The sequence below is a fragment of the Protobothrops mucrosquamatus genome, unplaced genomic scaffold, assembly GCF_001527695.2.
Source record: "Protobothrops mucrosquamatus isolate PMUCROS unplaced genomic scaffold, P.Mucros_1.0 scaffold53, whole genome shotgun sequence".
Lineage (NCBI taxonomy): Eukaryota > Metazoa > Chordata > Lepidosauria > Squamata > Viperidae > Protobothrops > Protobothrops mucrosquamatus.
This window is the reverse complement of record NW_015386434.1, coordinates 449,886-477,702: the sequence shown is the minus strand read 5'-3', so window position 1 is coordinate 477,702 and position 27,817 is coordinate 449,886. Positions and strand designations below refer to the sequence as shown.

The window sequence follows — 27,817 nt, the reverse complement described above, 5'->3', positions numbered from 1 at the left end:
TCCACTTTGGGGGCGTCGGTTTTAAGTATTTTCATAACTACAGTAATGTCAGGACACTATTTTAATTGGAAAGCTTTTAGTAAATGAAGGATCGCGATTTAAATCAAATAGTCGAACTCACATTTCATACTGGCAATTTAAACCACTAATTTAAATCAATTTATTCCATTTATGTAGTCAGTTGCTCCAATTATCAGAACACAAGTGCTTTCCAGATCTGAGAACATCATAAGTTTGATAGCAGTGAAATATCAGCTCTGAAGTAGATGATCATACTTGCTGAATCCATGTTCAATAAATAATAAAATTAAATCATAAATCCAAATAATAATTTTCTAAAAGACAGGCACTGAGATGGCACTTCTCCATCTTTACAATACAAAATATTCCTGCTTAAAGAATTAATTGGGGGGGGGGGCAGAAGGAAGGGAGGGAGGGAGGGAGAGAGAGACATAGAGAGAGAGAAAGAGAGAGAGATGACCAAATGTAAAAGAATTGGGAAATTATTTTAATTCAAAATGACCCAATGGAAAGCCTTACATTACAAAAGGAAAAGCAAAATATATTATGAAATTGCTAACATGGAGAGAGCTGCGTGGAAGACAGAACAGGAGACAAAATTGTACGTTATCCTTCCCACGGTGACAGTTGTGACTTGACCTGATCCAACCAGGCTGAGGTCTCAAATTCTCTTGGTTCACTGTAGCAACCTGACAAGCATGTGGTGGCACCACTGAGGAAGCCTCCATCTCAAGTCCTACAGGACTGAAACGAACAGAAGCTTGCTGGAGCAGAAAAATGACCTATTTTCTTCAAGAGAACTTTCAAAGCTTCAGGCAGACCACCGGTTCCCTGATAAACAAGATTAGCACATTAGGAATCTGATCTCCTTACACACTTCCCTTCCCTTCTGTTCTTAGCCGTAACCAAAGCTTAGCATTACGTCTATACTACTGCTAAGTGTGGTTAATCATAAGCCAAGATTCAGCTCTTAACTAGAATCTGAAATAGGGTTGGGAGCCTGTTTTGCATTAGTATAATAAGGCCTTAATGGGGGAAGGAATTGGGAATTTTCTGGGAAGTGTATGTTTTTGTCGGTGTAAGCCACAATTTGTAGGGACTAAAGTTACTCCCGCATTGGGGTCTTTTCCCTTGTGTTATATAAAAGTATTGAATATTAACAATTATTTGGCTACTATATTTTCATGCTGTCCTCAGAAGGACAAAGTTTTTCATTGCATGAGTAATGACTTAAGGAAAGGGAGAGAGAGAGAGAGAGAGAGAGAGAAAGAGAACAAATTGCAATCCAAACAGAAGCCTTTGGAACAAACAAATATGGTATCCAATATTGTAAATAGATTAGAAATATGATAATTAAATAATCTAGAAAAACACACTCTGCTGTACATCTATAAACATAAATATTTACAAAAAAAAACTCTAGCTGTTTTCAAAAGAATGAGGTTTGTGGTTTCCTAACGATCATCAGCTTGTCCATTTCTTTGGTGTGCTTGCCAATCTCTGTTCATTAAGAGTTGACAAACATACAAGAAGAGATAACAGGCCCAGCACAGATGCTCATTTTTTTTTTCTTCCTTATTTTAAGCCCAAACATTTAACAGAAAATTCCCATAATTTTCTTTTTATAAATTATTATACACCTCTTCAAATTGTCAGTCTAGTAAGTTGGATCAAATAAGTTAAAATCTACTGTTTCGTAACCCTTCATCCAGTTGAGTTTTTACAGAGGTATGCATGTATAGGGTACATTCTGTCTTCTTAGCCTCAAATTAGCACAGTACATATGCTGTGGAATTCCCTGAACATTAAAACTAAAGAGGGAGGGCGACTACCCAGTTATTAAATAACTCAAGTGCTTAATTTTCTATACAACTGGGACCCAAAGTTCAACCTTCCCTCTTTGCCTTAAACTTTCCAACACAGTTTCACAGACAGGAAGGCATGCAGAGTGGGTATCTAGGACTTTTCGACCGATAACTCAATAGGTACTTCATAAAAATGAGTTAAGGATTAAAACATGGGGAGAAACCAAAACGTAAACCTCCAACAAATAAATAAAAAAAGGAGATATATATTCCATTAAATAGCTCTTTTGCTATCAGCATGGCATTTATATATTTTCTGAAAGTCACAGCAGCAAGACAGAATTAGAAGTCATCTTATAATGGATCTCGGCATCCATAGAGATAACTAGGATGGCCAAGAATGCAATAATAGATCAAGCGAACTGATTCAGACCTGCAAATCTGTTGTGCCAGTCCACAACTTACTTCCTCTGGATTGGACCTGGATTGAAAGTACCTAAAAATTGTAAGAGATTGGCCACTGGGGGGAGGGTTAAACATTTCTCAGAAGACTGGAACGTAACAATGCTATTTGCTGATGTGAAGATGGGTATCTTATTGCCTATAGCGCTGCATTTACATCTAGTATATCAAATGCACGCTTGACTTGGCTACGGTACAACTTAAAAAGGAAAAAATAAATTAACAGGCCATTTCAAGCAATTGCTGCACTTACCTCTAGCAAACAGTGAAGTATGTAAGGGAGGGAAAGTGCTGTTAGCCTGTTACCTTATATACTGAGCCCTCAGCTTCTTGCTTGCTTTTATAAAGCCAAGGCTAAATTGGGAGCAACAATTCCCTTGCTTATCACTGTTTCTTAAAAACCCACTAAAAGCAAGAAGAAAGATCTTTATCTGAAGGGATGCAGTGCTGCTCTTGTGAACTACGGATTATATGGCAAAACTGATACATGGGGTGAAGGGCACACGTGTCTGCCTGAAAACTTTGAAACACTCAAGCATGAGAACCAGCAGGGTTTCTGCAACACAATCCAAGCTAAATCTGGGCTAAAGTCCAAACGCTCCACGTTTCGAGATCAATAGATGTTGATAGAGGACCATCAGAATCCCGTTTCTGTAACGATCTCAATTCCCGTAAAATAAGAGACGCATCTAAGACATCCGCGGTAGCCGATATTGAGAACTCAGCTGTCATCAAGGATTCGTTTCAAGCTACCAAGAAATTGGCTGTAGCGATATTAAGGAATTGCTTTCCTAGCAGGGAGAATGTGGTCTTCAGAAAGAGCACAGCGGTGATGTTAGCTGTGTACTGAATATATAGTCAACCACTTGAGGTTCAACCTACCTACGAAAAGTGAAATATACGCACAGAGTTCACAGGCTGACTATGAACTGAGTTCTACAGACCTTCCGGTTGATGGTCCAGAGATCAGTGCAGGTATAATTCACATTTGCAGGTATTTTGAATTGTGAATGATTTTCACATGGCCTGAATAAGCTAAGGAGAAGTTTGCAATAGCCCGAGGCTCTGTTTAGTGTCAAAGCAGCTGGAAGTATGTCAGAGAAACAAATTATGGACCCTGTTTAAAAAAAAAAATTAAAAACAAACTGCTAGCTCGGATTGTGATCTGAGAAAACCATAAATTAGCCTGTTGTATGAAAAAAAAAACACAAAAATGACAGCTCAAATGTGAGCTGCGGTATTTGAAACTGGATGTCTTTGAAACGAAGGTGGGGATAACAAACACACAAACCCCCCCAAAAAGAAAACCCCTTATAAAGCAGCAATTCCAATAGTAACAAACATCACACTGAGGTCAGGATAGGAATGTGTGAAAGTCACATGTGTGATAAAGGAAATAAAAAAATAAGACAGATAGATTATATTGCACTTGAGGCACTATATGGAAACAGGATATGTCAGCTTGGAAATTAAATTTGTTTTCGGTTAATGCTTTTGTAACGCACAGAGACCCAAAAGGTATCTGAGCAGTGTAAAACCTAATTAAAAACAGCAGTCCACTCATACTGGCATGAAAGGAAGGGTAAGAAGTACAATAATTATGCAAAAGATCTAACTTGAATATTATTATTTTTTAAAAAAAATGAAGGTGGCAATGTTTTCAACACTCTACTTACATGCCTGAGCCATGATTTTGAAAATAAAAAAACAAGAAACAACCCCCCTGTGGGCAGAAAATTACGTCCATGTGGAATCCAATCAATTGTCAGCACTAATGAAGCGTAAAATGGGTGCCATATTGGTCTTCTGTGTGTGTGTGTCTGTGTTTGTGTGTGTGTGTGTGTGGAAATAGTGCTAGAGGGCTTAATCCACCAATCAGTGCTGCTACAGAAACTGTTCTTTGCAGCAGGATCTGCCTAGGGTTCTCTACCAATAAGAGAAATACAATCACAATACCACATAGATGGTGCTCTTAAGCCTGATCCTTATTTGGTTTAGAATTCATTCAGCACTTTGCAAATATTACACATGCTATACAGGGATGGGGAAGACTTCCTTTGAACAAGCAATGTTCCTTCTTCATTCTTAAAAGTGATGCTAAAACAAAAACAAAAAACCACGCCCCCCCCTGCAAAATAAAACCCAACTCCCTATTTGTAACGTTGTATACAAAGCTTGAATCTCGTAAACTTGGACCAAGAATTCAAAACAAAACAAAAAAAAACCCCCAAAATTAAGACCTTTTAGCATTTGGTATAAAACAGGCCCCTCCACCCACCCGCCTGCCCCACCCAAAAGGAATTGTATACCTGCCTTCTGACTTCTCGGGGGGAGAAAAAAAAAAACAAAAAATCAGAAATTGCATAGGATATACGTTGTGCAAGGTGACCAGCCTTTGAAAGGTATCTGGAATACAAACTAATCCTGCTTATTGTCCAAATCTTGCAAATGGTCAGATATCATCAAATTTGTGTTTTAAGTAGTCTTTCATGACCTTGGCAATTGGTAGTTCGTCAAGAAGTCTGAGGTTTTGAAGGCCTATACACTGGCGGATTTTAATTCGACAGAGATCCTGCAAGTTCCGAGGCTGCCCTAAAAAAAGAGACACAAGCATTAATAAGTCATTGCCAGGCTGTGGATTAAAAAAAAAAAAAGAGTATTTGGAAAAAAACAGACAAGAAGCTGCCAAACAGTAGGACAGTTGCCCCAAAACTGTAAAACAGAACAGTTAGGGGTTTTTTTTATAGATAAGATAACCTTTATTGTCATTTTTTTTTACTGTGGGCACAACGGCACACATCAAAAATGAAATTTAATTGCCCGCTCTCAAAGTGAAACACGTACATGACACACAGCTAAACATACTATGTACAACATATGTATAGACCCAAACCCCTACATATACGTAACAAATAAATATTAAGTACTGTCCATCTTGAATATATAACGGAAGGAGGACGCTTGAGAGTTCACAAGGTTAATGCTGTAAGGAATGAATCTATGGCTGAATCTGGATGGTCTGCTACGGATACCACGAAGCCCCCTCCTCCCAGAAGGGAACAAGGAAAACAGGTCATTTTTTTGTCCTAATAGGAAACATTTTACTTTTTAGTTAAGCTATCAGACAGCCCATTACTGGTAAACGCAAATGAGATGGATCCTAGTGCTACAGCCTAAGAAATCATTTTTGTGGGACACCAGACAGTAAGCTTGAAAGCTCCTTCAAAAAAAATTAGGTGCTGTACAACAGAGCTGTATACACCATAGCTGCACAAAAAACAAATCCACACCAACTGCAAGGTAAGATAAAAGACATCAAAACACAATTCCCAAGTCAATCTCCATTATAAACACATGCTTTTGACACTAGTCTTATGTCCCAACCCCAGATAACTGTTATAAATGTGCAATGCGGAGAAACAAGTGTACGCTAGCTTTAGTAACGCACCCAAACAAACATTAGAAGTGAAGCATGTGTTGCCATATGTAGCTTCGGTGCTGGTTTTCGGCATCCAAAAGCACACAATGAACCCTTGGAAGAAAATGGGAGGGTGGCGAGGAAAGGCATCTACCCTTAACACTAAATTCCTCAAGGGTGATTATTAAATGTCCTGACATTTCCTCCTGATAATCTGAGCAGCATTTCCTGGGAATGTGCTAATAATGGACATTTCCAGTCTTAAGCACCAGTTGCCACATCCATTGCCCCTCGGTGTCTAGAGCACTTACTCATTCTTGGTTGCTTCTGAATGGACGAGCGGGAGGATTATAGACCACACCAGTGAACTTTCTTATAGTCAACGTAAAATGTTATTAGTAATCTGGCCACAGCCAAGAAAATAAAGAAAGCGACGAATTAAGCGCTGCCTAATGATGAAGAGGTAATGCGGGGAGCTTCTGCTAGATCTGGAAAGAACCGAGTTGGATTAAAGTAGATTAGGTAAAACAATTAAACGGCTTCCAAAGCTGACACCTTCCATCCAGAAATACAATGGTGTCAGAGTCTTATGAAGCCGACGCTGCTTGCTCCCAGACACATTTTTGAAGCGCACGTTTGAGGAATGCTTTCATTAGTAAACTTTATCCCCAAATTAAAAAAGAAGAATGGTCAGTGCTTATCTACTCCTATTTGGGTACAATGGAAAAGTCCATTCGAGCTACATTAAGTTCCCCCCCCCTTCCCTCGACAAAGGCAATTTTATGTACTTATAGCCATCCTGTGCAAAGGGCGCCTAAGCAATCTTATTTCAAAGAGATAAAATGTGGGAGGTATTTTCCTGGGTCTCCGTGGCAGATCGTTAGCTTTCAACTTTTTTCGTTGGCGGAATGGACAGAAGAGGAACACGGTAAGCAGCAGAGATCCATTTTCATATGTGGCCCTGGTGAAGAACTGTGTAAAGTTGGAAATTACAGCAGCAGCATTAACATGAAAACTGCAGCTGCTTAGCACCGTCCTTCAAAGAATTCCAGAACAGGACACCGGAGTTCAGAAATTTAATCAGTATTAATTGTCAGCTATTAAAAAAAAGGACTTTTAAAAGCACTTACTAGAATTTATTAGGCAGCTAACAGTGAAGACTGTTCTCACAACTAGTGAGAAATTTACTGGCACACATAAGTTTTTATTTATTCAATTAAGTGATTTATCTATCACCAAAATCCCGATGGATATATATATATATATTCTTACATAATGCTGCAAACTAATATGATATTGAGAATACAGCAGAAGTATAATAAACATTGGCATGTTTGTATTTCACTTCATTACTAAAAAAAACAACTGGCTTGCCCATTGATTTAGACTATTTGTATTTATTCAATAAATGGGCTGCAGGATTCTATTGCTTAGTACATAAGCAAGTGTGCAAAATAATTATTTGATATTGTGAAGGAACTAATGAATTCATTTATTATTTTTAGTTTTACAAATCAAGTGATTTGATATTTGTATGTTTTCTTGACATTAAAGACTTAAGATATGAAAATATCTTCATCTTAAAATAAAAGATATGCCCAACGAGTATTATAATATATACCTATAAACAGTCAAATAATTGTGATAAACTTTTATTAATGGATGATAAAAAGAACTGATAAAATCTGATAAAAAAATAACTATAATAAATTGCTCAAAAATCCATTTTGTTATACTCTATTACTTCAAAGAGGAAAAGAAGCAAACTTAGTAGAAAATTACATTAAAAAACTGAAAGGATACATAAAAGTATTCAGCACAAATGTATACATGTTATGAAATGTGACTATACCCCAAAAAATCTTAAACATATATCACCTAAAAAAATAAATAAGCGGGAGAAGTTATTAGTTTATATTCTGAAAGGAAGCTAGTCTATCCAACGTAGGTGAATATTCAGTAAATCTGTAAAAATTACATAGAAATCTACACAATATTATAAGACCTCACATAATTGAAAATTAAGTCATGCTACAAATCATTCTTAAAAATTCTACATTTCCTACTTTTTTCTAAAGAATGTTCCACTAATTTAAAATGTGACTGAGACTTTTGTCAGGGTTTGTCAGCTTTGCCACAAATTCTTTAAGAGCTATCAATCATTAATTTTAGAGTGGAAGATTTGTGAGAACAATATTGGTTTAAAAAAATCAATTTAAAAAAAACTGTATTGTCCAATACCAGCACCTCTAAGCTATTGGTATTCCTCATAAGGAAATAATTTTATGACACAGGCAACCGTGTTTGTGGGAAAAATGTAATACTGTAATTGAAAAATAATACTTGCTCACATACAGGAAGAAACATATATAGGGCTAGAAAATTAAGTACTGTAATGCCAATATTAAGTTTCTGAGAAAGGAGTTGTCTCTGTTTTTAAGGGGTCAAAAAGATTTCTGATAGGTCAGAATAGATGCACAGAATGTACTTAAAACTCTGTCCCATTCCTTAAGTAATTGGCAAAAATCTGCAAGAATTTCTACAAATGGCTATTTATCTTTAGATCAAGTTTCCTTTACTATTTGTATTTTCATGAGACCAGTAATAATAGGATTTGTAGAACATTAATAAAAGTGTTGTTAAAAACAAGAGGCTGACTGGACTACTGTGTACGGTCAGCACAATAACAGAAAAAAAGAAATTTTGATCGATTGACAAAAGATTGAACAAATATTTTTGAACATAAACATTTAATTCTTCCAAATCCAGATAGGTAAGAATCAAGATTTTTTTAAAAAAAATAGAACAAAGCTAAATTAATTGGAGACAAAGTAGCAGCCATAAATTGCAGAACTAAGATGTGAGTAACAGTATAACACTTATAAGTCTTAAATTTCCTTTAGGCTTGCACTACCAAAAAGGAAACAGTTACCGAGAAATTAAATGCCCTTTTGTTTGTCTGTTTGTTTTTATTAATGATTCTCTACTTGGAATGATCTCCCTTCTTAGATTTGTAGCAAATAAAATCAGTGCCCTAGCTGAGCATTGCTCTATTCAGTATGAAGCATGTCTGCTTTGCAGAAACATTTTAACAGAAATTTACGTTAACTCTTGCACAAAACACATAAGGGAACTATGTTCACCAAGGTATAGTTATTGCTATGCCAACTGGTCCATAATTGGGGAGGCTCAAGATTCCTTACTTAACCTCAAAGCTAAGTCATTTTCTCCTAAATCAGGGTCTTTTACAGTACTTCTTAAGGTTTAATAAGGATGAAAGGAAGAGCAGAAATGGTATGTGTCTGCCTCCAACTTCCTCGGACAAAGTAATATTAAAAATGTCATACAAAGATACAATGGATTGGATTAGTATTTCTAGAATGTGCATTGTACAATTAAATTCACAACTTCGGCAACTTGTGCAGAATGCTGGAAATCCCAATGATATCTGTATTGCATATATTTAAACCAAAACGCAAGCATCTAGATGTATATTTTAGGCTAAAATTCAGGTGATGGTAAAATAAAATCTGACACCATTTCTTTTAATTTTAAATTTAAATTTTAAAATGTGTAAATGCATCCACGGGTCACCTTCAGTATGACTATTTGTGATTTTATGTGGAATTTAGCAGTTCAGCAAAAGTTTCTAGACTAACAAAGGCGGGGGGGAATCTGAAGCTGCTAATTTCGGTGTTTATAGGTTTTCTTTTACCAAGACATTGCACAAATCAATTCTAACCTTGTAAATTACAAAAGCAAAACCAGACAAATCCCCACTCAAAATGAGAAATAAAACAAAAAACCTTTAGTGTTTTTATTGTTGTTTTTTTTCATATCCAGCAATCTGCAAAATTTTAAAGTGAGTTCTAGTATACTATACTGGATTTCTCCCCCCCCCCCCCAAATAAGACATCAACTTTCACTTGTTTCTTCATGCTTGCATAACAAAAACACTTAGCATGGCATAACATGGGGTCTTCTTACAGGATGGCAACAGAATAAATTGACAATTCAGGACACAAGCATCTGAATCTCTTCTGCTCGTGATAGGCATCTCCAAAACCTAATTTCAAAAGTTAAATTGTCTATTAAGGAGATAACAGGAATTAAGAGTATCGAACCAAAATATTTATATCATTTCACATACTGATAATTGTATTTATTTTCTTTCCTTGATCTGGACTGCTCCTTCATAAACCCACCATTATTTTAATTGTAGAAAACTAACCATTAAAAATTATATATCTCTCTAATTGCCATATTAGTTGGGGAAATTGCCTGCTGTGGCTTATAATAAAGCTTTTTATTAGAAAATTATCCTATTCCCAGGCATATTACTTCAGCAAGGAAAGCAAGTATTTCATTTCAAAAACGTATCAAAGCCTCATTGAAAATGTTTTAAAATCATAAACAACTGCAGTACATTTGCTCTCTGCTATGAGAGTTATCTTAATTAAGATAATTTTCCACTTATCTTAAGATTGGCCATTCAGATAGCCACAAAGTTAGGCAAAACAAAATGTTTTGGAGCTTAGAAGAAACCACAGTGCAATGTAACTGCATAAGGATTCAAGAAGCATAAGCATTTCATGAGGCTAATTTTTCTTTTAAAAGGAATATAGGGATATGGTACATTTAAGATTGTTTTCTTCCATGGAAAAGATGCTCCTTCTCAGTTTATGTTGCTTTTTGTTTTATTTTAAAGAGCAGTTGATCTATTGTGCTTTTTTTATTTTTCATTATTGTCAACAGAGAGAAAAGACACTGTGGCACACAACCAGAAAGGCAAACAATAGCTTTTCGGTTTGAATTATGTTCCATTATTCCTAAACACTCGTAGAATTTATCCTAAATCGTTAAGGATAAACACTTAAAAACCCTCAGGCACATACGTAGCCCGCATCCCTACTTTCCTTTTCTTGTGCACAAATATTATATTAAATATGTCATGCACAAACATAAAGATGAAAAGGAGATAGGATTTCTTAATATTTTTTAAAGGGGCACCCCTATGATACGACGATGGTACTGCAGTGCCACACCAGCAAGACCCATGGAACATTCATGAATAATATACTTGATTCCAGCTATGCTATCTAACTTATTCCACAACACACAAAGATCTATCAGAACTGGGAGAAATTCCGATGGCATGTCAATTAGTGGGAGCTCTTTTTCGAGAGAACGCAGTTACCACTGGGGGGAGGAGGTATCTTTAAAGGCCTAGAAAACCCTCTCCAGTCACCTAGAACAGGAGTCCCCAAAGCCCGGTCCATGGACCGGTACCGGGCCGCAGTAGGCCAACAACCGGTCCGCACAAACAAGCAAAACCCCATCCGCGGGATGCAGATAGCATACAAAACCACGCCCCCTCCGGTCCGCGGAAAAACCTCTCTCCACGGAACCGGTCCCTGGTGCCCCAAAGGTTGGGGACCTCTGACCCAGAGAGCTCAAGGTGGTGAAGCAAACAATTGGAGATAGGGGACTGAAGTTGAGGGGTGAGGAAAAAGTAACAAGGCCAAGGATGAGATACATCAGATGAAGAATGAGTATGTATTTAGAAGCTCCCCCCCCTCCCCGGTAATACGTGTTTTTGCTCTGGTGTACACTTATCGTTTGTTTTCCAGAGTATTGCCTATTTTCTTTCCGTAAGATGGAGAGGATATTCCCCTGCCTGTTTTACGGTTTGGAGACAGTGAAAACTATTCCCTTCAAAAAAGACTTCAGGGATGAATGTATTAAGACAGTGGCAATTGCTGGGGGGGAGGGGGAGAGACTATGCCTCCCCTCTGCCTCCCATTTAATTTTGGGAGCAAATTACTTTTCCTTGATGACTAGAACCCCCTGCTTCCATTTGGGGCAGTTGCATGAATTTTAAAATACTGCCAAAGACACCCCCCCCAAATTAAGACCGCCGGCCTTATACAGGGCGTATGTCTAGGTAATGCTTTTTGATAGGTGTCTAAGAATTCAACCTCAAACCCAACTTCAGTGATCTGCAGCTGAATATGACTGATTTAGAACTGGATCCAACTTCCTGTTATATAAAAGCCTCTTTACTGCCAACCCCCTTTTTTTTTTTTACTTCTACCCTAAGAAAACTACAGCTTAGCCGGGGTTCTTTGCGCTGTGTTCAAGTCCACTGCTCCATTTACAATTTGTACACCTGATCTTTCCACTTTTATACCTTTGCAATACCCAAAGGCAGCCAGAGGTTTTAAGTCCCTTGAAACAGGGCACTTTGGAGAAGGGAGGAGGAGAGGTGGTGGGATTGTCAGGGGATAAACACACAAAAGCATTACGGCAATATCAAAGAAGCCAGCTGAACAAAAACCCTGGTTATATTCTGGAGGCGAACATGCAAGCTTTGAAAATGGGCCTGCAATACGATAGTCGGGGAGTTTGCTTTGACTAACAGTCACCCACCCAACATACTACATGCCATTCTGAAAGCTTAGCTTCCAATTTCCATGCCCAAGAGAAGCTAAGATGTCACTTTTCTGAAAACGTCTGATCCATCTCCAACATATATAAAAGCCTGTCCCACTCGCAAAATATGATTTATTTTAAAGCTGAGATTTGAATATCAGCTAACAAGAGGATATAGTCCACAGATTCTGCAAGGCTCAGTTGGAAGGAAAAAAAACCCCTGTAATAGATTCAGAACTTGAAGGCTGAACTACATAATCATCCCACACTAGAATTACAAAAAAAAGATAAATTCACAAACTTTGACTGAAGAAGGGGATTCTTAATGTAACATTAAGCTACTGAATATTTCTTATTAAAGGAAGTGGCCTTGCAGCTAGAGGTAAATCTAGCCACTGACTACAGAATTATATTTTATGATGGTCTCGGTTTCAAAGCATTGAAATTATGCTGAAATAAAACCTGTAGAATGACTTAAAGAAACAGCACATTTCCCAAAGTCATGAATGGCTTCTTTTGATTGTAAGCAAAAGATCTCCTTTGGTAATAACAAAACAAAACCCTTCCAATTATTCAAAAAAGCTTAGCATTTCCATCTGCCAAGCACTACCTCATTTTATATTTTAATTGTGATTCCTACATGTATATAAAAGTGGAGATTATATACTCATGAACCTGAAGAGAAACATCAGCAAACTATATGTCTGCTGAAAACCAATAGACTGGTTGGGGGACAAGAGTTTTACACAACTGGTGACTATAGCTGGTAGATTTTAGACGTGATCTAAAAGCCACTGCCTGATATTAAGTCTTAACATCATACATAGTCAGAGCTAAGAAATCTCTATAAATGGCATTTGTTAATGTTAAAGCAGCTCTTAGTTTGATGTCCTAAGACAGTGATGGCGAACCTTTTAGAGACCGAGTGCCCAAACTGCAACCCAAAACCCACTTATGCATCGTCGAGTGCCGGGTGGTTGTGGCCCATTCGGTGGTTGTGGTCCATTGGGTGGGCATGGCTGCGGTGGTAACGGCAGACTGGGTGAGACTAAAAAGTTCAATCAATCAATTCCAACTTTGCAAGATTTTTTTTTCCCATGAGAAGTTGAAATTGACTGACTGATTGAATCTTTTTTTTTTTGCACACGGCGGCGGAGGCCTAAAGCAAAAAAGGTTTTATAAAACCCAGCTGAAGGCCTAGGACTGGGGCGACGGCGCGAGTGCCCACAGAGAGGGCTCTGAGTGCCGCCTCTGGCACCCGTGCCATAGGTTCGCCACCACTGTCCTAAGAAGACGATGGAAGAAACTGAAGAATTCCAAAATAATTGTCTATCTCTACCCACGTAGAGTGTGAGCGATAAGACTTCAGTATACTCCAGAAAGCTACGAGCCCACCTTGAATTCCGTTGACCCTTATCTGTTGCCAATTTTCTTTGACCATTGATAGTTCAGATTCTTATAGAGAGCTCTGGTATACAATAAACCTACATTCATTCGAATTGCCTGGACTCCTGATTTCCTGCGCTTGACCATGCCATTATCCAAATATTTGGGGGAAAATGACATTTATTCCCCACAATACTTTGAATGTTTGAAGCGAAGATAATGGTGCAGCTCTTAAATGGTGGTTCAGCATTAAGTTTATGATCTCTCACAGACTGCCCAAAAAATAGAAAGACTGAATAATCAACTTTAGCTGTGCCCAAGTATAATATACTTAATGCTGCTTTCCATTTAGAAATGTTATTAGAAACATTCGACTGTTTTAATCTTTTCATAAAACTAGGGTTTTGCCATTGTTGGGTTAACTCCATCTGTTCTGGAAAGTATCTTTAAAACTAATTTAGAGAACGATGCACTGAAAAAAAAAAAAAGATTAAAGAAGGCCAAGGACGTGATTAAAGAAACTGAGTGACATCTCAAAAAGCCCCTCTTTATTAGGTGCTAACAAAAGTTTCAAGCTGGTAGCTCATTTTATGTAACTCACTATCTCAGCGATTAGTTTTTGCTCCTAGCCCACGGGTCTTCAAACTTGGCTCATTTATGACTTGTGGACTTCAGCTCCCAGAATTCCTCAGCCAGGAAGTCCACAAGTCATGGAGTTTGTGGACTTCCATGGCCAAGTTTGAAGACCACTGGGCTAGCCAGACTTAACCACTCTGTTATTGACCATTTTAGCAACAAGATATCACCGGAAAGAGAATATTTTATGAAATAATTTGTTGTTGGGGGGATTCTCAGCAAAGTGCTGGAGCAGTTGAAATGAGTGCGCAAGTGCAAAAAGAGTGTAGTAATTGGATAAAATTATACGGTAAACAAATTAAGCAAGCAAGGTTAAAATTCAAGGAGTCAGCTGTACAGAATATGAGAGATGTGAGTTTTTAATTCAGCCAGCTTTAGGAATTTATGGGAGCCTAATGATGGCATTGTGTTCTAATTATTAAAAAATTTTACAGGTAGTCCCTGACTCAAGACACCATTGAGCCCCAAATTTCTGTTACTAAGTGAAAACGTTGTTAGATGAATTTTGCCCTGCATTATACCCTTTCTTGCCACAATTGTTAAGTGAATCATTGCAGTTGTTGACAACACGGTTGTTGAGTGAATCTGGCTTCCCCATTGACTTTGTTTGTCAGAAGGTTGCAAAAGGATGATCACGTCACCCTGAGACACTGCAACCGTCATAAGTATGAGTCAGTTGCCAAGCAAATGGATTTTGATCACGTGGATGCCACAACAGCCGTGTGAAAAACAGTCATAAATCACTGTTTTGTCCCTTTATAACTTCAAACGGTCACTAAATTAACTGTTGTAAGACAAGGACTATCTGTACAACAAAGTCAGAAGTGTGCACATCACTATCTGCTAGACACAGCAGAACAGATTTAGACACCAGAAAATCTGTTTCAGATTTTTTAAAAGGTGCAGCAAAAAAAAAAAGAAAGAAAGAAAACCCCAACCTAATACAAAAGATAGAATGGTGTTGAATATCAAATCAATTTCTCAATTCTGGAGAAATAGGAAGAAAAACTGCATAAAAAAAGATTTGAGCAAATTTATCCACAGAACAGAAAGTGTACATCCTAAAAATGTGTTACCAATCATGTTCAATTTGTGTGTGTGTGTGTGTGCGTGAGAAAACAGCATCTAGTCCCCAAATTATTTCTTTCCAAATCCCAAAGATTAAAATAGCCAGGAAAAGGCACTGTTTAGTTGAAAACAAAGGGGGAAAATGCTTCAAGTTTCTAAATTAAAAGTGAATGCATGGTTTCAATGAACCACAAGAAGATCTTTCCAATCTGGCATTTTCCAGATTTGTTGAGTAAAATTCCTAGAACTTTCAATCAGCACAAACGGAAACATGCTGCTTTTCCTCCCAAAATATTTCTTAAATGCTGCGTTCAAAAATGTGTATTCATTCCCTAGAGCAAAGTTGCATGCATATTCAACAATCTGTTTTCTCATATTAGAAAAAAAATGCCAAATGATTTGGAACTTTTATAGTATTAATAGCAATTAAGTACATGGGGTGCCAACCAGACATCCTACAAATGTCATTTTTTACACATGATTTCATTTTTCTCCTGTGTTTTTAACAGAAGGAAAACTTCTAACAAAAATCTCTACGAAATTCTCATTAAATAATTTTAAACTACTCAAAACACAGGGAGAGTGTGAGTAAGGTGTCGTGCTAACACTAACTTTAGAAGTAGCGAAAATTGGCTTCTTTGTGCATAAAAGAGGTGGGCTACATTGTTCCTTTCTTACCTGACACAACTAGGTTTATAAATTTACGTCTATCAGCAAACTGTGATAACATTGTGAAAGACAAGCTTGGGGAAGGAATGAGAAAATGAAGAATATTCAGGAGAAGCCTGCAGCTTGTTCAGCTACTAAAACAATGCCTGATTTTACATTTGCGTTAGCAAGATTTTTGTCTCTGAAATCAGTTCACCTAAGTGATCAACCTAGAAGTAAGGAGAAACTTTCTGACAGTTAGAACAATTAACCAGTGGAACAACCTGCCTCCAGAAGTTGTGAATGCTCCAACACTGGAAGTTTTTAAGGAGAGACTGGACAGCCGTTTGTCTGAAATAGTGTAGGGTTTCCTGCCTGAGCAGGGGGTTGGACTAGATGACCTCCAAGGCCCCTTCCAACTTTTATTATTATTATTATTATTATTATTATTATTATTATTATTATTATTATTAATCAAATGGATACTGATTATTTGGCTATAACATTCTCAAACTGAACAAAACCTATTTTATAACCTTTTTCTGAAGTCATCTAATTTGGCCATATTCAACAAAGTCTGGAGAGATGGGAGAAACTGTCTTTTGTTAGGCCTGACATTTTCTTCGGCAAGACACAAGGGTGGCGTCATCGCACAACGTATACGATCACAGTGCTGACTGGAAGGATCTGGTCTGGTTACAGAAGATCTGGCCCTGCAGCTTCTCCTCCGTTTTTCTCCTCATGCTATCCTCCCAATGGGACCAACCGCTTCAACATGTCGAAAGGCAGAAACCGTGAATTAAAGAGGAGTCTGAGCCTGCTGGAAAGAAAATTGCCCCAAAGATTTGGATTGACACCCACCGTTCTGTTAAGACAGGTAGTCCTCAACTTACAACTTTCATTTCGTGACCGATCAAGGTTAAAATGGCACTGGAAAAAAAGGACTTACGACCATTGGTCACCTTTCCAACCGCTGCCCCATGATCAGAATTCGGGCACTTGGCTACTGGCGTGTCTTGATGACCCTCGCAGCGTCCCACGGTCACGTGATCCCCTTTTGCGACCTTCTGACAAGCAAAGTCAATGGGGGAAGCCAGATTCACTTAACAACCATGTTGCTAACTTAGCAACTGCAGTGATTCGCTTAACAAAAAAAGTCACAAAATTGGGAAAAACTTATTTAACCCATGTCTTGCTTAGCAAAAATAAATGTTGGCCTCAGCTGTGGTTGCAAGTTGAGAACTACTTGTAACTGCCACACCCCCACCTCCAACCTAGAGCAAATGTTGGCAAAAGATTTCCCGTATACATACTTGTTACTTCCTGTAAGAAATCCAAACAAGGCCGGCTACTTCCAGATATACTGATTGAAACCGCCAAGGGAGTCTGTCCTTCATAGTTCCTTGTGTTGGTATCCGCCCCGTAATTGTACAACATCTGCGCGCAGAGGACATCGTCCCTAAGAGCAGACAAGTGCAACGGCGTCTGTCCGTCTTCTAAACGCCCCAAGTTCGTATCCGCTCCTCTCTGGAGGAACATCCGGCAATAAGTGTGATTGCTTTTGATCACGGCGTAGCGTAACAGGAAGCCATTCTGAATGTCAATGTTGGCGTTGTGATCGAGGAGGATTTTGACGCAGCTGGACCGCTCGCGGATGATGGCGAGCTGAAGTGGCGTGGTCCCTTTGTCGCTAAGCGGATCAACTTCAGCCTTGAACTCCAGCAAGAGTCGGACAAAGGAGTCTCTGCCGTAATGAGCCGCCACATGAAGGGGAGTCCAACCGTCGTTGCTCTTTGCGTTAATAATATCGACACGATAGTCTGATTCCAGCATGAGGCGTGCAATCCGGGCTCGGCCGTGCATAGCTGCATAGTGTAGAGCAGTGAAGCCGCCAATCAGGTCTTTCACTGTAGGATCCGCTGGAGTTTTAAAAAGTGCAAGAAGTGTCAGTAGAAGCATATAAGAAAAGCAATTCAAAATAGAATTTTTCCCCCCACAAGGTTAATCTATAAATTCATCTTTCCAAACAGACATGACATCCCACAAATGCTAGCGCTTTTAAGACCTGGGAAATTATTGCCATCCGTTATTGTTATTTTTTATATACTTCTTTCCAACTGAAACCAAAGGTTTTGAAAGTTTGCATTTTTCAGTTTCGAAAGGTTAAAATGTTTAAAGTGTTAAATCCTTGGTGCCTATAAAGCAGTGTTTCTCAACCTTGACAATTTTAAGCATTGCTGGCTGTGGAATTCTGGGAGTTGAAGTCCACATGCCTTAAAATTGTCAAGGTTGAGAAACACTGCTATAAAGAAATTTCCAATATGCATCTTCCAAGTTAAGCAACATTGTGCATATTGGAAATTGCTTTATAGGCACCAACGGATTTAAGACAGGGGTCTTCAAACTTGGCCCTTTTATGACTTGTGGACTTCAACTCCCAGAATTCCTCAGCCAGGCACGCTGGCTGAGGAATTCTGGGAGTTGAAGTCCACAAGTCATAAAAGGGCCAAGTTTGAAGACCCCTGTTTTAGGGGGTTAATACAGTATAAGGTAAAGAAGGCCCTCTGTGATCTATGCAGTTGCAACACATGTAAGCTATATGTGAGTTCAGATCGTCCTCGATAAAGGCTGTCTTCTATACAATGAAAATCACCTAGCGTTGCCGTTTCACAAAATGTTGCGCTTTGCAAGAATGCAGTCATCCAATTTTGAAGACGGGAAAGCAGGATAGGGCAAAATGTCAACATTTCAAGAGCAACAGCTAAGTATTCCTTCCCACACGGAAATCTGGATTCATGAAATATTTTAAAAATTACCAGATGTATAGACCTAATACCATCCTGTCACGTGTAAATGACTAACGCTATTTTTTGTTCGTGCACAATTTATATGGTACCTGGCACTCAATTCTTCCCACTTCTGCTCATGTTATTTGAACATAAAAAGTGATATAAAACCTTGGCAAGGGCAGCATGCGGACATAATCATGCAATATTACAGAAATCTCAACCATGAATACTGTTTTAGGTGGAAAGGCAGGATATCATTAAACAAGCGAACTCCTGTTTAATGGAACATTTTATTTGAAATGTTCTCTATTTCAGCAAGTGGTTAAAATTGCTTTCCAGATAGTGACAAATATTAAAATCACAACCCTATTTTATAGCTAAAGAAAATAACTTACATTAACAATTTCTGTACAGACTAACTGTGAATTGGAATTCATCTTGTTTGAAAGCTTCCCCTCTGTTTAAATAAACTAGTGTTAACTTGTGTTAAACATCCCTGTGACATCAGTGAATGTCAGTATCTTCACTGCTTTTCTTGGCATTTTTTTCATAGATAAAAAGAACCTCTGTAGTTAAATTTAATATCACTTAGTTGTAAAATCTGAAATCTATTTATTTTAAGTTAACTCAAAGGGAGTAGAAAATAATCTGGCTCGTCAGGTGGTCCCTGAACAATCTTTTACCCAAATTTATAGACAAAATTTCTACAGAAGAGAATATACACAGCTCAGGGTTGAACTGTAAAATCCTTGGTGCTCTTATCGTATTACAGGTTTCCTACCTGGGTACACATCATTTGCAAACTTACAACCAGGTTCAGTGAGCTCCAAGGATTCCACAGTTTAGAAATCCTCAGAAGAGATAAAGAATAACGGAATCTGGAAAATTAAATGATCTAATTATTACATACAAAGGGCAAATTCAAGGTAAAAATCAAATGGAAAAGAGAAGCAACCTAACTTCATGAGAGACAATGACTTAAGATGTTTTGGTGTGTTAAATTGGCCAAATCAAATCAGATAAACTGTCATCTATAAACTAATAAACATCAGCCCATCTCAACAAATGATTCTATACATGGTAAACAGTGTTTATGCACAAACAGACACACACACTAAAATACACAGAAGCCGAGAAAACCACAACAAACATCGACAGTCAGGTCTTTTTGCACACTTGGGACCCAGGACTAAGCAAAATATGATATAGATACTAATGGTCTGAAATTGCCAACTGTTTTCATCAGGAATACTCATTAAGAACACTTCAGTTAGTTTTGGGAAGTGCAGCTACAGTAGAATAACAAAATCTCAAAGAAGCTCAAGGTTGCCCTGTGTGAATTAAGGACCCACGTAAGGCCCCCATCTAGAATTTGCATAGAATTCTGAAATGCTCAGAGGTAAATTTGAAAAATATCCCATCTATCTGAATATCAATTTGAGACAATACATCTGTGAAGCCCTGCCGACTTTACCGTTCTATTGTGGCAAATTCTGAACCAAAACGCATCGGATATCACGGATATCAGAGAGCATTTGAAACCATTTCCAGAGGTACAGAAACCAGCTATTCACCAAAAATATCAGGTATGAAAGGATAATTTGGAAGAGGAAGAGAAGAGTACTTCATATCTGTTCTGGAAATATTACACTGCCATCTTCTGGTCATATTCCACATGATGATTGTTAAAAATGACACTAAAAAATTTAACTTTTAAGTTAAATTTAAGTCCAAGTGACATTGATGAACTATATATTTTCTGGTGAAATCTGGGAAATAATTTGCAAATGCCTTCTTTTTAAAAATTTCCAGTGTTTAACCAGCTTTTCTCAGAGTTATACTTCCAAATAAAAACCATGTCCAATTACATTAGCTTTTCAAGATCAGCCAAAATTGGCTAAATGTTGCCACATAAACTTTAAAGAATGATTTAATTTTATATATGTGTAGCACAAAGTTCTGCTAATAAAACCCAAGTGAAATACCTTCCTTTATCAATAAGCAATTTCTATTCATGTAAAGTCCTGATTCTCTACGGAAATATTATACAGTATTTGTCCAGAATTTTATCGGGTATCCTGCTTGGGGCAGGGGCTGCACTAGAAGACCTCCAAGGTCCCTTTCAACTTTGTGGTTCTGTATTTTGCTACCTAGACCTCTTCTTTTATCCTCAGTTGAATAATCAACACCAACTATCTCTTCATCCATAAATGGGACATTATTTATAAATTTAACTGGAGGGTGGACAGATTAAAGAACAGAATCTGTATTTGTTATATCTTTAGAAGACTTTCGTTATTTCATTTCATTTTATTTGTTTACAAATGCAACTTAAAGCAAAGAGAAATGGACTCTAATAGATATTGGAAAATTATTGAGAAATCTAAAACTAAATGTTATTGCCAGTACAATGACAATTCCATATGGCATTAATTTAGCAGAACTGAATTAAGAAGCTAAATTGTTCTATGAACTTGCTCACCTTTGTTTTGTTCTGCTCTTACAGATACATTTATGTGTGTTTGCTAGAAGTGATTAGTACCCTACACCCAAGAATGATTTTATATGTCAGACCATCTAAATTTACGTTACAAATTTAATCACAATATAATTTATAATATACAGTAAGATATTAGCCTTCTACTAGAACCAGTCCCTGCAGAATTATGCTGTGGAATGAGTTAGTTTTTCTTTTGTACAATACTCAAAACACACAACAAAGGAGTGCCATCTTGTGGTCGACTCTGAAGTCACATAGCTTGTCTGCTGTTTTTTTTCCCCCTTTCCACACCCTATTAGAAATCTAACGATTTAGAAATTAAATTTTATCTAGATCATGTTGGAGTGCAAACAGCAGGGGGGAAAAAGAGAGAAAATTCTATTTTTAAAAAAGGAAAACGTTTAATCGCCAAGCAACCATAAATTCCTCCGTTAGGTCAACTCACCTCCATGTTCAAGAAATACACGAACACATCTTTCCTTCCCTCTTGCCGCTGAGAAATGGAGCAAGGTCCAGCCGTTAGCATCTCGGCCGTTTGGAGAGTAGCCCTGCTCTAACATTTTGCGCACCGTGTGGACATCCCCAGCGGCTACTGCCGCCTGAATCTGCAACTCTTCCTGTAGCTCAGGGTTCCTCCGACAATGGTGATGTAACATCCTCGCAGAGTCTGCCTCCTAAAGAAGGGTCATGAAGTCTCGCCAGTCACCTTAAAGTGATAAAAGAATGAAACACAAATAAATCATTGGGCGTTGGGAGAGGGGACGCTTCTCCTGACTGTCAGCTAGAGCAGTGTTTCTCAACCTTGGTCACCTTAAGACCTGTGGGACTTCAACTCCCAGAATTGCCCAGCCAGCCATTCTTTTAAGTCCACAGGTCTTAAAATGGCCCAAGGTTGAGAAACACTGGACTACAGCATCAGCTATATCCATTAAAATGAGCTGAAGAGCTGTACACCGTGACCTCTAGCCCGACATTTTCCATAGCCCATAGCAACAGGAAAATCCAATTGGGAAGACAAAGAGACCAACAATGTAATTTATGTAAGTGATTACAGTAGTGGCCAAAAGTGTGGAAACTTTTTGGGAAAAGTGTACATTTGAGGTTTGATGGCTAATAACACCACTTTTGGGGGGAGTAGTACCATAAAATTATATATCAATGGAAAGATAGTTTAATCAAGAATGTAATGCCACAAAGTTTGTTCAATTATCTGTACTGTATTCTATGAAATGTTATAGCCAAATAACCAGAAAAAGGAAGCACAACTTGCTTAGGTTGATATCAGGTAGCTTTCCTTCCTCTGATTGTAGCCAATGAGCATGAGTGTTTAGAGAGCCAGTCAGGTGTCATCTTGTTTTGGCAATGAGCCAATCAGATCACGGTAGGATTCGGTTATTGATATCCTGTATTGAAGCTGAGAGGAGGACATGTGTCAGTGTGTTATGTGATGGCTATCAAGTTGATTGGGGTTTTTTGTGTTCTTTCATTTAGTGAGCTTGTAAAAGGTAATAAAATTAAAGTAATGGTGCAAAGAGTCGACTGGTCACCCAGAAAGTGATGTAAAATAGTCTTATTAAGTGAACAAGGCTACAGTTATAAAGAAATTAGAAGAACAATTGGTGGAAACTTAACCAAAGGTGGCATTTCTACTGTACACTTTTCCCAAAAAGGTTTCCACAATTTTTGGCCACTATTGTATGTCAGCTTGAGTAAGTAGCCATAAATATATATTGTAAAGAGCCAAGACTGTTCCTATCTTGTAGTTTCACAGGATATTGTGATCACCTTTCTGACAAGCAAAGTCAAGGGGGAAGACAATAAATGTCTCACTTAGCAAAAGAAATGATGGGCTCAATTGTGGCCATAAGTCAAGGACTACCTGTACAAGCAAACAATAAAATCTGCCTAACCAATAACTTATCTTCTCCAATTAATGCCTATGAGAATTATAAGAACGCATTAGTAACAATTCCTCTCCTGTCTTGCAAACACAGGCAGAAGGGAAAAGGGGCGAGGGTCTTCCATTTAAATGGAGCAAGAAATAGAAAAATTGTATTTTGCAAGGATTGTGTTGATCCTTGCACAAGGGGGGGGCGGGTTGGCCCAAAGTCACCCAAGTGGGTGACTAACAGGGGGAATCAGAACTCATGGTCTTCCATGTTTTAGGTGCCTTAACCATTATATCGAAGTGTCACTGTATTTATATATACATACTGTATCTGAATTTTTTAAAATGTTTTTTAAATATGGATTAATGCCCATTTTTAAAAGTGATTAATTACAACACGTCCGTGTCATTTAATATTTAATATCTTAAATCATTTCACTTTTTCATAAAGACTACTCTTAGAAAGAAATTAAAACAAATGCCAATTTCACAACGTTTCACTCAGATACGGGATAGTTACGCATAAAATTGTCTTTGGAGGGAGCACTGGAAAAACTGATCCCGGATGACCTCCCTGATAATTCCTTAGTAAGATGCAGGTAACATTTTCCACAAAGAATGATTAAGGCCCTCTATTAAGAAAATACCTTATAGGCAAAAGTCAGTTTTTGTAAGTTGTGTTTTCCATCTTCATTGTACATTACTTTGTCTGCAGGCATAATACAGCAAGCAAAGGGTTTCTCCTTGAAATGAAGAAGGTGTTTGTTAGATCAAAGCAAGCAAGAAGCAAAAAATGTTTTCATCTAATCTCAGATACTGTGTGGATTGCAAGAAAAAGTAGAACTGTGGATGCATTTTTTGGGAGATACTCCTAAACTAGTGGCAAGGCAAGGCAGAAAAAGCAGGCAGAATACACAAAGGGCAAATAAATATGCACACATCTGTGTTTACAAACAAGCAAACACTAAATGCTTAAGGAACCCTTCTATCTGCAAAAAAAAGACAGCTGAACAATGGGCCTCTCATAATACACCATGGTAATATATCCAAACTTCACACAGACGTTATTTGGACAAGCAAGTTACTCCTACCATTTCTATTGTACATGTTGAATTGTTAATTAATTGGAAAAGATTATGCAATGGCAATGTCATTCCTAGATTTAAATAAGCTTATATACCCAAAGGGCTACATTACAAATGAATGTAGGACAACTACATATCAGAGTATGTAGCATCCAGCAGGACTACCAAGAACATAATCTTCTTTTTTATTATTTCTCACCTGAAGGTTTATTCCTTCTGTGATACTGCTTTAATCAATATAGTGGAATTTACAATTACAATTAATTAATATATAATAAGATATTATATTAATATATGAAAGAATGAAAGGTTGTTTTTTTTTAAATTCCACTACTGTACATATCCACTGCAGGGCTATGCAAAATGTTTGGTCACAGGACATCCCGACTCTAGAACAATCCATTCCTAACAATGTTCCAGAAGAGGTCCAGAGAACTTCACAGAATATTCTGATCTTTCATAAATGGGCTGACTTCAGAAGACTTGGAAATTCTATACGGACTTGTTTTCAGTTGAAACATTTTATGACAGAACATTTTGCACCGCCCTCAGGCCATTACTTTCCTTCTCTGTGTGGTTATTTCTTCCAAGAAGAAAGATTTATCCAAATAGCACTGATGTTTTGTTACAGAGGTGATCAGTCATTCCTTTGCTTCCAGTTTCAGCAAGGGAAAATGGCCTTACATAGGGTGTCCTTCTTTTTCTCTGATCCTTCTTCACCATGCATTTTCTTTTATGGGTATTCAGATCTTTCTGTATCAGGGGTCTTCAAACTTGGCCCTTTTATGACTTGTGGACTTCAACTCCCAGAATTCCTCAGCCAGCATGCCGAACTGAGGAATTCTGGGAGCTGAAGTCCACAGGCCATAAAAGGGCCAAGTTTGAAGACCCCTGTATATCATACACCAAGGTTTAAGGAAGTATATCTCACAGGAAAATACAATAGAGCCACTGAACTTCATACATACAAACATACCAACATACATACATACACACACACACACACACACTGAAATCTGTAGAGGGATGAGATTTGCCCTCTTCTACAAGCTACTTGGAAGGTAAAATGTTGTTATATTATGAATGCAGCTGCCAAAGTATCACAAAGTATTTGAACTTGCTCTCAGAATCAACATAAATGATTGCAATGTAACAATTTTTAAATGCAAACATTTGACCCTAAGATTGCCATTGGAACGAGCAAAAACACTCATCTAAAGTTCATAAAGGCTTCAAATAACAAAAGCAATATAAACATTTAAATGTATTTGATCACTCGGCTGTAAATATTAACCGTTTTTAAAAGCTCATCACATTTTGAAAACCTAAAACTCACTTCACCTTAGGAACAGCACCAAGGCTAATATATTCCACCCTTCGCTGTTTACCTTACAAATTGTTTCTCAGTGACATATTTTCAAATGCTTGTAATCACAAGGAGCCCCTGAAATCATACTGAGCCTCACTGAACAAAAACAGTATCTGACTCTTTTCCTACAAAATTATCAACGGGGACCAGTAAGTAAAGTTAAAAGAGAACATTTGGTTTCATGGACTTGAATGTGGGAGTTTTAAACAAACGGGATGTATCTCAGCTTAGTAAGCAAAGAGTCTACGTGCTATATTCTGATGACATTCTTCCTTTAAGACACTATGTTTATCACGGAAAAACTTCAATAAAAGATCTCTAAGTTGCATATGATATGGTTACTATGGTCAACTTTAGGATCCTAGAAAGCATAACATCTGTTTAATCTGCAATAGAAAACAATTGAACACTTTGTGGGTCAGCTATGTTCAGGGAAAGAGAAGTAAAAGACTGAGTCAAAGGTATAAATCTTGTGTGCTTCTTAGTTTATTAATCCAAAACATGTATACCCAAATTGGGCCAGTGTATCTAATTCAAAGGAATTGATTCTCATAAAAAGGGCAAATGGATTAGAAATCAGACTGCTGCAATGTGCTACACACACACATAATCAAACTAAAACAGTTGCCTTCGCTAAGCAGATATTACAGTTTGTCAAGGTAACTAAGCTATGTTGACAATCCAATGTACAGTGTCTTCTATGCTTCCCAATACACAAATGACGCATCTTGTTTGTAACTTCCAACAGAACAGAAGTCATACAAAACATCAACCATTACCAGTAATAATCTTACCAACGAATGTTTTAAAAAGTAGAATTTTGGATCAGTTACCTGGATACTTGGTTTTTCTATTACATTTTTGCTTCTTGGTTCTTATTTTGTATTCAAAGTTTCCTAATTTCTTATGTAGCAGCATGAGCCTGGAAAAACAAGCAGAACAGATTCATAATAAATACAGGAGTGTTTCCTTATGCCTTCCAACTTTATTACATTTTCCCTTATCATCCAAAAAGGAGTGCAGAGCAGTTTACATTATCAGCCCCAGATCCGCAGCATTACTCTAGTCAAACAGCGACCCTATGATACAATTTATGGTGAAAGATGATGGGTTGACCAAAAACATCAGAAACTGTAGGGAATGAATGGGAATTTGAATCTACTCCTCTCCCAGTAGATCAGTATTATGACTGGTTATACACAATTCTTAATAATTTGTAGAATTTTCCTGCTTTACACATTATTCCAATCTATAAGCTATGATTTACAAATAGCAAAGGCTGGATTCACAGGCTATGCTAAGTTAAACCAAACCACATTAGGGCTCAGAGTCATACAGAAAGTTAAATATACTATATAATTGTATTAAAGTCTAAAAAATGGGATCCTTTATCATACATTTTAAAGATGGTCATCCCTCTGCTTTAGATGATCAGCAACCTTCATCTTCCAATTCTCTGGTGAATAAAGCATTCTCCTTACATAAATCGTGGAAAAGTGTTTTTTTTTTAAATCTAGCTTAGATTTGATAATAATTAGCTTCATCTTCTACTGCCTCTCCAATGCCATCTTTAGAGAAGAATCAATACATGTTTTCCTGTCCTTCTCCATCTTATAAGGACAGTATTTCTTCCTTAACCATTCCAACTATTTGTTTTGTCACCGATGTCATTACCCTTTCAGAATAAGAGGATACCATTTTCCCCCCCCCTCTAAGGAGCTCAATAACAAAATCCTTCCAACTTGCAACTCCAAGCCCTTGGGGATACCAACATAAGCTGCACTCTCCCTTTTCCATATAATCTTTCTCTCTCCCAGATCAAGCCATTCTGATCTTTATAGATATGAGGAAGAGGTGAACTCTGAAAAACTCACCACGGTTTAACTGTGCTTTTCAACAATTTCTCAACTTTGGGGTCACTAGCTCCCAACTCCCATCGTTCATCTCTTAATATTAAACCTGAAGTTATCTGATGAAACTGAACAGTGAAAGTTTCATACCAGATAAAAGGAGATATTCCACACAGCATGTTATTAACTGATGAAATTTGCTATCACAAGATGAAGTGAGTCCTGCCAACCTGGACGGCTACAAAAATAGACAAGTACGTGGAGAATAAAGATATCCATGAATTGTTCTGTATTATCTTCAGCATCACAGCTAGGGTGTTTTTGAATCACTGTTGCCAGGGAACACAAGTACTGTAGGAGAAAGCAACTTAACTCATATTCTGATAGAGGTTTGACAAAGGATCTGACTGGCCACTGTGCTGATCAAATGGATCTTTGATTTGATCCAGCATGGTTCTTT

The 27,817-nt window shown here is 37.7% G+C and overlaps 1 protein-coding gene across 1 annotated transcript; it reads right to left on the bottom strand.

The window, feature by feature from the left end:
• Positions 1–4,740: 4,740 nt before the first annotated feature.
• On the bottom strand, positions 4,741–23,754 carry ASB7 (ankyrin repeat and SOCS box containing 7). Its single transcript, XM_015811856.2, has 4 exons — positions 23,701–23,754; positions 21,611–21,839; positions 17,190–17,795; positions 4,741–4,880 (listed from the first exon to the last, which is right to left on the bottom strand). Exons 1-4 carry the CDS (start codon positions 23,752–23,754, stop codon positions 4,741–4,743), a joined length of 1,029 nt encoding a protein of 342 aa, XP_015667342.2.
• Between the last annotated feature and the right edge of the window lie 4,063 nt (positions 23,755–27,817).